This window comes from Gastrolobium bilobum, unplaced genomic scaffold (assembly GCF_033153095.1).
Source record: "Gastrolobium bilobum isolate Gb01-03AN ecotype WA unplaced genomic scaffold, APGP_CSIRO_Gbil_v1 utg6327, whole genome shotgun sequence".
NCBI classification, from domain to species: Eukaryota; Viridiplantae; Streptophyta; class Magnoliopsida; order Fabales; family Fabaceae; genus Gastrolobium; species Gastrolobium bilobum.
The window spans coordinates 116403-128108 of NW_026895832.1; the positions used below are offsets into that span (position 1 = coordinate 116403).

At 32.7% G+C, this 11706-nt stretch overlaps 1 protein-coding gene across 1 annotated transcript; it reads right to left on the reverse strand.

The window, feature by feature from the left end:
- Nucleotides 1–1644: 1644 nt before the first annotated feature.
- On the reverse strand, nt 1645–8969 carry LOC133296252 (uncharacterized). The gene is made up of 13 exons (XM_061495198.1): nt 8694–8969; nt 8549–8601; nt 8245–8413; nt 8099–8162; nt 7228–7307; nt 6949–7102; nt 4899–4960; nt 4757–4819; nt 4231–4289; nt 3834–3915; nt 2839–2885; nt 2489–2740; nt 1645–1961 (listed from the first exon to the last, which is right to left on the reverse strand). Exons 1-13 carry the CDS (start codon nt 8838–8840, stop codon nt 1943–1945), a joined length of 1251 nt encoding a protein of 416 aa, XP_061351182.1. The 5' UTR covers nt 8841–8969; the 3' UTR covers nt 1645–1942.
- Between the last annotated feature and the right edge of the window lie 2737 nt (nt 8970–11706).

The following is an 11706-nucleotide window of genomic DNA, read 5'->3' on the forward strand; positions in this document are numbered from 1 at the left end:
AAAAATGAACTCATAATATATATATATATATATATATGGGATAGGTTATTGTGCCTACTCCTATTTTATCTACTTTTGCCTACCCCTTTCGTTACCGTTCGATTACCATCTCATCCAACGATCCATATTTGTGATATAAAATAAACCTTTTTTTTTCTTTCTTTCTTCTCACTTTCTCTCTCCTTCCCTTTCTCTCTCCTTCCCTTTCTCTCTTCCTCTGCCATATACCTATTTTTTTCCTTTATCGTTAATCTCTGCCCAGGTGAACGGTGCAGAAGCATTTGAAATCAATTACCACAGCATTTGAAATCATCGTCAATATACATTAGTCTCTGTTTTTATTATTGTAATATAAATTTTCTCCTTCTGAATCAGATTCTATCAAATTACCAGTGTCAATGGATTGAAAAATCACAACAAGTTTTTAGATCTGAAGAACAACATAAATTTTATAAAATAATAAGATTGAATCGATGACTAACAAAGAAGTTTTAATGTGATTCAAAAGATCTGTGCAGAGTTGGAAAAGATTCAAAATAAATAAAAAAATTAAAGAATAAAAAAAATTGATATTGGGAAAATCTGGAAAGAGGGTTAATTGGTGCCATTCCAGCAATTATGTTGATATAGATAGCCAATTAATTATTAGAAATTAAGAGTATCTATCATGTGGAAGAACAGATCGACATATTGAAGCAGAGACAAGGAGGATTCTGTGAACAGATCGACCTTGTGGCACCACCGCTTTGAATCACATCAAAACTTCTTTGTTAGTCATCGATTCAATCGTATTAATTTACAAGGATTAAAAATATCATTAGAATCGAACAGTTTGTCAGGAGATTGAGGTCCACGACGGCAGAAGGGAAAAAATTAGGTATATGGCAGAGGAAGAGAGAAAGGGGAGGAGAGATAAAAGGTATGGAAGAAAGTGAGAAGAAAAAAAAGGGAAAAAAAGGTTTATTTTATATCACAAATATGGATCGTTGGATGAGATGGTAATCGAACGGTAACGAAAGGGGTAGGCAAAAGTAGGTAAAATAGGAGTAGGCACAATAACCTATCCCTATATATATATATATATATATATATATATATATATATATATATATATATATATAGGATTTGGTGTTTGTCATTTAAAATGACATAAGTTATGTTATTTTAGGAGAGAGAGAGATAGACACAGAAAAACGAAAATCATGAGAGAGAAAAAGCGAGTGATTTTTTTTAATTTAAAATTCAAATTTTCTGTCATTTAAAATGACAAACACTTTTCCCATATATATATATATATAGTGTAAGACTTAATAAATTTATCGACTCAAATGTGAAATTATAATTAATCCTTATCATCATTTAACATATAATCAAATATTTCATATTTTTATATATTTACGTTAATCTTAAACTATATCAGTGAAAATATTATGTAATTTTAAATTAACATAATATTGTGTAAACATAATCTATATAGGATGAACTTTCAACGGTGCAAGGTGAAACCGATCTCTTCTACCAAAAATACCGCAGTGTTCAAACCCTACTAACTATTAGCTAAATATATTAGACAAACAAAAAACTAACCATCCCATATCACCTATGCAAGTGGTTAACAAAAAATGATAGGGTGTCAAATCAATTCCATGGTTCCTTAAACACGGGGTATTTTTCTAAAAGCAACTAAGAGGACCATATGATTAGCCAAAAAGAACAACTATTTTAAGGCACAATCGCAGGAACTGCTCCAAGTAAGCAGATTACAAATTGGATTAAAAATCTGCAAAGCGACATCAAACCATAATTTTAACTACATCTAAGCTCTCAAGTTACATCCATCATTGGAGACACAGCCCAACACAAGAAATTGCAAAATTATTTGTCCAACACAAGGTTCAACAACCACCTAGGCTATTCATATCCATAAGATTCATGGCAATTGCTAGTATCGATCATGACGCCTGGCAAAAAAGTATTGAGAAAAGTTAGGCACCAGGTACTGATAAGTAAAATATGAATGAAGTGATACCTCATTTTACAGGAAAAAGTAAGGGATTTCAACCATTAACGAGAAAATCAATTGTTAATATTACATATACATGCATAACAACCCATACATTTTGTTAGAATCCACTCGATTTTTTCATCAATAGTTGCAATCCCTCACTTATTCTCTAAAGATATAACCTCCCAAAGATTAGATGCATAAAAAGATGTACGAAAAAAAGAAAACGAAATAACCAAAGACTAAGCCAGAGACTTTCAACGCAAAAGCTATGCATGTGCCCCTGTATTTGGATACCACAAGGGATGCTTTAGGAGTGACGATATAGTAAGCTCTACTTGACTCTCAGACTTTGGACCCACTTATGTCACTCCTATTGGATCCCCTGCACTTGTTTTCCATGGTTAACTAAAGCATGTTGTGGAAAAAGGATGCAAAAACAAATGGAGGGAGGATTGAAGGAACAGTCAAGCAAGCTTGTACCTATGACGATCATAGTCCCTAGAACGCTCTTGAGATCTTGAGCGGGACCTCCGACGACTTCTTGATTCATAGGAGCGAGAGCGGTCTGCATCTCTGTCACGGTCTCTATCATATCCACGGTCTCTATCGTGATGCCTATCACGATCCCTGCTCCTGCGATCATAGTCCCGCTCTCGCACTCGTTCATGACTCTCAACATGTTCACGGTCCCTACTCGACTCCCTGTCACGATCCCTACTCCGTTCTTTTGATCTAAGGCAAAATAAATGCGCACAATATTTAACCAAATATGAAATTATACTTCACTGTTCATCAAATATGTTTCTATATTTTGAAGCAATGGAATTTACCTCCTGTCATCATGCCGTTCAGTCTTACGGCTCTTGTTCCTTTCTTCCTGATCCAGAAAATAACAAAGTCTGAGATTCTTCCTAAGCAAAAGTTCATATACAAAATTCACATATACACTTAATACATGCCCGAAAACACAACCCCCGAACTATTCAAAGTCAATCCCACCATCCGATTCTTTTGATTCTTCCTTTTGCCTATGAATGGCTAAACACTATGAAATAATCAGACATAATAGTAGAGTTAACAATAGAGGAAGGAAAAAAAAATCATTTTGGTATTGAGCAACAAGCCAAAATTGATGAAAACATTACTCCTATAACATTATGGGAGGCCAAAAAACTGAGTGCACAAAGCGACAAACTTGCTATAGAAATAGCCAGGATTGTCACTGATGGACATAAATTTAATCGCTTGACCAGAACCCAGAGACATCAATCTGAGAAATTCTGATTTTCTTTATATTTTAATAGTAAGAAACCATATTAACTTACGAAGTGCAATGCCAGAACAAACATCAAACCAAAATGACAAGTGCATCCGTTCACAAGTTTACATGTTTTAGGACCAAATTGAGACCTTTGTTATTACTTATTAATAAAGGATGACCACCATCAAGACGTAAAATCCATTCTTTTTTAGGTTAGAAAACTCACATCATCTACTAATTCGGAATCTCTTTAGAACTAAGTCAAACAAACACCAGCACCTGAACCAATGCATCAGATCACGAACAAAATACACTTAGCACATTATTCTTTTTTCATTTTATACTATGGCAGAAAGATGGAATTATTAAATATATTTCAAGAATTAGATGGAAGCAATAGCCTGAAAAGCAACCAAAAGAGAGGCTTTAGGAGTCATGCAGCAAACAACCAACTGGCAAATCCTTAACATTTTCTCCATATCTAAAATGAAATACATATTTAACAACCAGTTTCAGAATAGAATAAAATCACTCAAGATTAGAACTGCATGAAAGATGTCTTACTTGAAGTTCTGCTAACTTCTCACGAATCTGCATATACCCTAAATGAAGTTTCCCTCCAAAATGATCAGCTAAACGGCGATCACTGTAAATGATAATGCAAATCAAAACATTAAAGCAAAATATACAAAAGCATCAAGATATTATACTGATGTACGACATGATTTCCCCAAGAATTTCTAGCTAAGAATAGCATGATCTACGAGCAAAAAACAGAAAAGACGCACATTCTTTAGCTGCAAAAGTTATCCTCGTAAAACTGGCACAAGAGCCTGCTGGTGACAAGGAGGTATTACTAACGGGTCAAAAGCTGAAGCACTTGAAACCCCAAACTCTAACTCCAAAAATCCCTAGCAACACTTAATAAGGGGAAAAGATGTAGGGGGTGCAGGATCATTACCTGTCATAAACACTCAAAAATGCTCCACAAATGTCGCACACACGTAGCTTCTGATCAGTCTGAATTGTTATATGAGTAAAACAGGTGTAAGAATCATTACACTTATATTTTAATATGACTAAATAAGCAAAAAATTATCAGCTAAAAAACAAAAAACCTAAATATTTCAAAATTGTGGATATGAGGCGAAGATATAGGAAATTATTTTCCCATTTCCTTGTCTACAAAGTTGGAAAAAGAGATACATATGCGTATATTGCACTCCCATAAATATGAACTTACAATGAATAGTAGGTTTGGAACAAGATATGTCATGATGGTATACCTCGCAAGTTGTATACATCGGACAAATAACTAATATAAAATTATTGACAAGGTCAAGAATTATGACACTGAAAGGGACTGAGGAGCTTCTTTCCTACACTTTATTTAATTTATTCTAACATCTCATTTGCTGTATTGGTGGAATATAAATGTAATTTTTTATCAAACAAAAAGAGTTAGAGATCAAAAAAAATCTACTCACAATCCGCACATCTGCAGCTGTATACTTTGAAGAATCCAATATTGGCTCCTGCCTCGCAGGAAGCTGAGATAGAAGAATCAGACCATTAGAGCCATTACATAAGTAAAAGCTGAAAATGAATAAGAAAAAAAAAATGAAGTACCTTCTTAAGCGCTTCAGCCTCTTCCAAAGCTTTTTGTGCCTCATCAACCATTCCTTGCTCACCTGTTCATTAAAAATACATATCATTAAATAATAAATAAAGAGGATTTTCTGCAAGAAGCAATCTGTTCACATTTTAGAGTTGCTACACAGAAGGCAAAGGACAAAGCTTAGGGTCGAATTTGTTTGTTTTTAGCTAAACACATACAGCATCAAGATCCAAACAAAACGAAAATGCTATCATGACTACCAGGCAGCAGTCATTATGTTGATGTTAAAACACAAGTATACCAAATCTTCCCAGAGGCTAAAGCTAAAAACTCACAATATATTAGTTTTACAATATAAAATAAAAAACTAGATCATATTAATGGTAAAGTCCTTTTGAGACATGCAGATTTTCTCTTCAATATTTTTGATTCCATTCTTTTTTGTGGTCATGACAAATGTTATTTTCAAACACAAGTATTCCATTCTTTTTTCATTCCTAAGGGTCATATCAGCATTAGTTATTTTCAATTCGGAGGCATGACAAATGAGCTATTATAATATTTTAAAGACGTTATTTTAACTGGCATGAGCTATTTTTAGGGGAGTTGGAGCAGCATGTGACCTTTGATAAACTTGAGTGGTGACATTTACTTAAGACATGTAATTGATTGATATGATGCTAGGGTTATTAGAAGCTTGAAAAGACCCTTAGGAACTATTGTATCAGTTTTTGCCATCAAATTAAGTCATGAGTCATGACTAAGCTCTCTATGGTTCTTTTGATTTTTTTACCATCCTTTACTATTCATAAAAAATTCTTCCTTTATAAATACTCCGGCCGCATCAAACTCAATAAATCATCTTCCTATTCAGTAATAGGTATTGAAAGGCATAAAACTTATAACTATTCATGCTCTATCTTAGTAGTTCAAGTTTTACTAATATGTTATATCTTTTGCTTTCGTTATTGCAGTTTATGAAGAGCAGCCTTTACTAGATAATTCTGCCAGTAGCATTTCAAAACTAAATTTTATGAGAGGAAGACAGAAGTATGCCAGACTCAAATGGACTGCAAGAAACAATTGACTACAGTACATGACAAAGGGTAGAGACATGAGATTATGATAGGCGGGTTAAGAAAGTTTATGTAAAAAAGAAGAAGCCTATTAAGCCTAGTATTAGAAAAACCACTCTCCAGGAATACAGAAGGCCAGACAGAAGATGCAGTTTGGGAATTGAACCGAAGGAAGCAACAGAGGCACCAAAGGAATTCGAAAGTATTAGAATTGTGTAGCATCAAGAAAACAAGAGAAAGTTTGAGAAAGAGAGAGGAAGACAATCTGAAAGAAACACATTATATTCAGGTTTTTGTGGAATAGAAAACTGATATAAAAGCTTCTGATACAAGCACTATATATAGACCTGCTGATGACTCAACAATGAGTCACTCAGCTAACTAACTGATCTAACAGACTAGTAACAAAATAACCAAATAGTGATCAGAATCTGGTACAACATGAACTACAGTAATGGGTCAGAATACAGACCTCCATATCTCTATACTCACTAACATTATAAAAGCTACGCTAATAGAAAGGGTTCCAAGAGAAACGGGAGGGGGATGTGCTGTCATAACTGAAGGAGGTGAAGATGAAATGAATAATTAATCAAGACAAAATAGAATGGGATCTTGGCTCAGAATTATTTCTGAGAGTATATTCTGTGTTTCTAGTTTTCAGACTATATTTCCCTCGTAAGGGGATTTCTCTCCAAGTTATCCATCTCTTAATCCAGAAATATATCAGATTGCTAATTCATAATCATCTAATGTTGTAATGAATGCATCAGCATTTGAAAGACATATAGCAAATTTTGTAGCTGCTTAAAACTAAAAAGGGTTTTAAAGATAATTGCGACACATGGTGTGTTTGGATTATCTTATTTTGTGTTCAACAGTTAAAGATAATCAAAATGCTGCAGAAACAGATTTTATCCGCAAAGCTACTTATGTGAAAAAATTAAGCAAAACCAAACATGTGCTAAGAGTATCACTGACTTACCAAGATCCTCGGCCTTCTTCAACTTTTCATTTATCATCTCCTGTGTTCGAGGATCAGGAGTAACCACCGGAATGGGTGCCAAAGGTGGTGGATTTGGCAGAGGTTGAGGTAAAGATGCCCTATCTTTGTTAAAGGCATCTAAAAGAAGCATAGACTGTTCCAAATTGATAGAAAACAAAAACAAAAAGGGTTGTTAGTATAATCATCTATAATAGTGATCAGAAAACTGACATGACAGTCTAACAACATGAATTGCGAAAAAATATTGAGATCGCTGACCTGCTTGTCTGCTCTTTTAGTTCTAAGTTCCTCTACAACCTCCAAAGCTCGAATCTTGAGATCTGTCTTGCCTTCAAGATCTGTAAATCCACAATTGTTTTATACAAGTAAAAAAAATGAACAAAAACCAGGTTTTTCACCATTTAAGACATGCATCAAACTTTAAAAAAATAACATCACTCATGACTTCATGTACAACAGAAAAAACAATTTCAAGCACTTGTAAAATAAGCAAGTTCAAATACTTTGATAATTTGACTTCTTGTCACGTGATTCAACAGACCCACTGTTAAATGGCATAGCATACCCTATTCACAACCTCAGCTAAATGTTAGAAAGATAAAAGATAATGAAATCTTCCATCCTGTTAAGTTTTGATACTAAGTTTAATCAACTTTTGTGTGAGGAATAAAAGCATTTAATCACATATCAAATAGTTTCAAATCTAATCAAGTTAAATTTGATCATCTGCAGTTTTCATACTTAAAAATGCTGCAATCTAATAATTGAACTTGCATAGTTGTCAAGGGATGTAACTACCAACTTCTGCATTGGGATCTATTCAATTCCTAAAAACAGATCACCCCTATCTACAAATGCAGATTTTCACATGAAAAGCACAAACTTGCAACTATGGGCAAAAAAGCAAATATAGCCGTTAATGCGATACATTGATACCTCCAGCAACATAGACATTCAACTAAAGGCAAAAGCTACAACTCGAGACAAGAAAAACAATGGGTTTACGACCATATAAACAGACATCATTCACAGTTCCATGTCATGTATTATCCCCATAGTATTCTGTTCTTTTCTACAATTTCATCAAAAAGCAAAAGAACAAAAAAAGTTTACATAGTAACAATAATACCATATTCATCAGCTTCGTTCAACTTCTCTTTGATTTGTTTTGACAACTCAAGCACCTCAGGTGTCTGCACATTGAACAAAATAATTATTACAACTTGCAGGATCATCACCACTGACAAACAAACAAAACCGGAACAAAACAGTCACCTGAGTGACTTCAGAGACCGAAATTGCAATTGCAGCTTTTGCATCATCGTCCTCAAGGCGCTTCAGAGCCCTGCCAATTTTCCTATCACACTCACCAATGAGTTTATCTATAACATCCTCCAACTCCCTATCATAATTATCAGTCCCCTTGGCTTTCCCTTCTTCATATCTAGAAAACAGTTAAGCACTATTCCAAAAACACAATAATAAACATTGTTCGGGGCGTAATTTTAATTTCAAACAAAACAATCTTGTTTAATAGCAATACCCTAAGTAAAATACATAGAGAGATCGTTAAGGATACTCTTTCCTTAGCTGTAAGGAGTGCACCTTGGGGCAAGGTCCCATATCCATTTTCTGAAACGGATTTAGTAAATAATAGAATTAAAAAAACGATACCCTAACCAAACCAGAAAGAAAGAAACGGAGAACGATGGAAAAGTGGTTACCGTGAGCTGAAAGAGCTCGTGAGGGCAAAGGCCAACGAGATAGAGGCGACAAACATCGCGATCGTAGTATTTGCGATTAACTTCTCTGACATCTCCGTTACGATTTGCTCCCATCAACACATCAAGCTGCTTTCGTATGGCATCCATGTTTACTCCACCACTTCAGTGCTCGTATTAGGGTTCTACTACTCCAACACACCACTCGCTTTGCTCACTCTTCTTTTTTGTTTTGTTTTGTTTTGTTTTGGATTCGATCTGGAATATTTACCCACAAAAGAACTACTATGTTTTGCGCACGAGTTTTAGGGTTGGGTTCGGGGGAAAAATATACACATGTAAAATAGAAATAGAATATTATAACAATCAATTAATATTACTACAAATATTACTATCAATAAATTTCATCGATAGATCGATTATGTTGATCCAATGATTATATTTATTTTCATCTTTGTATGGTTATGATTCTTCATATTTAACGTGAAAGCATTAAATATAGGAAATCATAATCATAAAAGATTAAAATAAATATAAAATATTAAATATGGACCAGTTATGCTTCTGCAGCCAACCCCGATTGAACCGGTTGACCCGGCCGAAACCCGGTGACCCGGGTTAGACCGGTTATTCTTTTTTTTTTTTTGGTAATTTTTTTTTATAAGAACTCTTGAATTAAATCATATTCATATTTTATGATGAATATGATTAAAAGTAAGGTGAAAATAATAAGGTATTTTAGATTAGTGCAGTTCGTTTATGTAATTTAGTTGCATCTTATAATGATCTCATGAAGTTAAGTGGTAATAAACACTGATGGTCTCATGAGCTCATCTCAACGGTGGACACTTTTTTTTTAGTGTATATTTTATGCATACTATTTGTTATCATGATAACGGTGACACTTTTTTCTTAGTGTACATTTCATGCATACTATTTGTTATCATGATTTAATTTATCCGTATCATGTCAAGCACAAAAGGTGCATTTAACTTATATTGCAATTTTAATCCAATATTAGGATAAGGTCTAAAGCTAGAAGCTTATAAGTATATAATATTTGCTATCATTGAAAATCAATTTATTTTTTGAAGCTCATTGATAATTTTTTTATGTGAATTTTTATTAATATAAGTAATATTTTTATATTTCTAATACGTGAACAGTTTATCTGGTTCAACCCGGTTGAATTCGGTTGAACCAGTGACCCAGTACCTCGACCGGTTTGATGATCGATCCGAGTTTTAAAACACTAGTGTTAACACATATAACATCCTCTGTGACTAGAGAATATCATATTGTTTCCTAAATTATATTTTAATAAAATAACAAGAGATATAGAGGAATATAAACTCAGGAAGGTCAATTAGTTAAACTAACATCCTTCATTATATTGTAAATGGATTTGAGTTACTAGATAACTTTTCACATTCTAAATATCTTACAATAAGTCTATGTCCTAAACTATTTTACATCAGTACCATATATATATTTCATTCCTAACTACTTAAAGTTACAAATTTATACAATACATAAGTCTCATTTTAATCTAGCCTATAAATATAAGTTTTCACATTGTCTATGTGGAATATAGCTACAGCTCATTGATTTTCAATTACTATATAAAATTCTGAACGTCATTCATAACGATAAACAGTAACCGTCCATCCTTCACCGACAAGTATAGACTAGGCATGATGGTCTTATAAGAAGGTTAGCACAAAACAAGCACATGTGATAAAAATCTCAATAATATTAAGGTTTTCTAACTATAATCATTACAGTCATAATAACGAAAAATATCATTTTCTCAAAAAAATTCATAAAAATAAAGTAATAATAATAATAATAAATTGTGTAATATTTAACTAAAACCAATTTTGGAGATTAACAATTATGTACAGTGGTAGAAATAATGACTCATTTGTCCACTTCTAAACTACCATCCAACAAAACCAAACTCTGGCATAAATAAAGTTGTTAAAGTACATTTAAACTTTGAATGTGAAATCACGCTTTGTACACTTACATTTACCATAATTTACAAAAACATTCTATTGAGAGGGCTAAGGATTTACCAGATACAAGATAATCTATTTTAAAAAATAGAAATATTCATCACAAAATTACTTTCTGTTTGACCAAATTTCATTTTCTTCCCATGAATATATATATTTTTTCATTCAATTATAACTATATCGCGTTAAATATTTTCATTAGACTATATTATTTAATATTATTAATATATTAGATTATATATATTTATTTTATTAGGATATACTAGGAAATTAGATATGGCAATTGTAATTTTATACAAAGAGAAAACAATACCACTAAATCCCCTCCCCAATTGGTGCTTGTTGTTGCATGCCTTTGTGCATTGTGTTACAACATGTATAATTTTATTTAAGATCTCATTCAAAAAGAAATATATTAAATCAGAAAGATATTTCTGCAGTTAATGCAGATAAGTTATATACTTATATGCATTTACTTCTAAAAGAACGTCGTTTTAGAAGTGTTTTTTAGAAAAACTAAATCTATTTAGTTATTTAAAAAAAAAAATTGACATTTGACTTGCTTTTTTTACAAGCTAAAATTTTTAGCTTAAAAAAAAACAGTTTTTTATTTTATTTTTTTGTGACTTGTGCTTTTTTAAAAAGGAGACATCAAAACAAACTTTGAAGTGAGAAGTACTTTTTATTTTTGAAAAAAAGAGAGAGCAATTTTTAGAGAAAAAAAAACCATTCAAATGGTCCCTCGCTTCACATCCTATTAATCATATAAAGCTTATTCCAATCCAAAACCTCAAGCACATCACATTAGTGTAGTGACCGAACCTCTAATACAAACTCATGATCCCATGAATATGTAACTGCACTTTCATGTTTCCTGAATTCCTAGCAAGCACCCTGTATTTTTTAATTGGGTAGTTATTCTCCATATTGTTTAGTTGGGGAATTATTTTCCATTATATTTTTACTGTTTTTGCTTTAGTTGTGATTTTTATTTAAAA

Excerpts from the sequence above, each read along its gene's own strand:
- LOC133296252 (XM_061495198.1), bottom strand. The coding sequence starts at position 8,840 with ATGGATGCCATACGAAAGCAGCTTGATGTGTTGATGGGAGCAAATCGT. Across the intron at positions 7,103-7,227 it reads CTAAAAGAGCAGACAAGCAG|TCTATGCTTCTTTTAGATGC; the intron begins GTCAGCGATCTC and ends AATTTGGAACAG. Across the intron at positions 4,820-4,898 it reads AGGCTGAAGCGCTTAAGAAG|CTTCCTGCGAGGCAGGAGCC; the intron begins GTACTTCATTTT and ends CTTCTATCTCAG.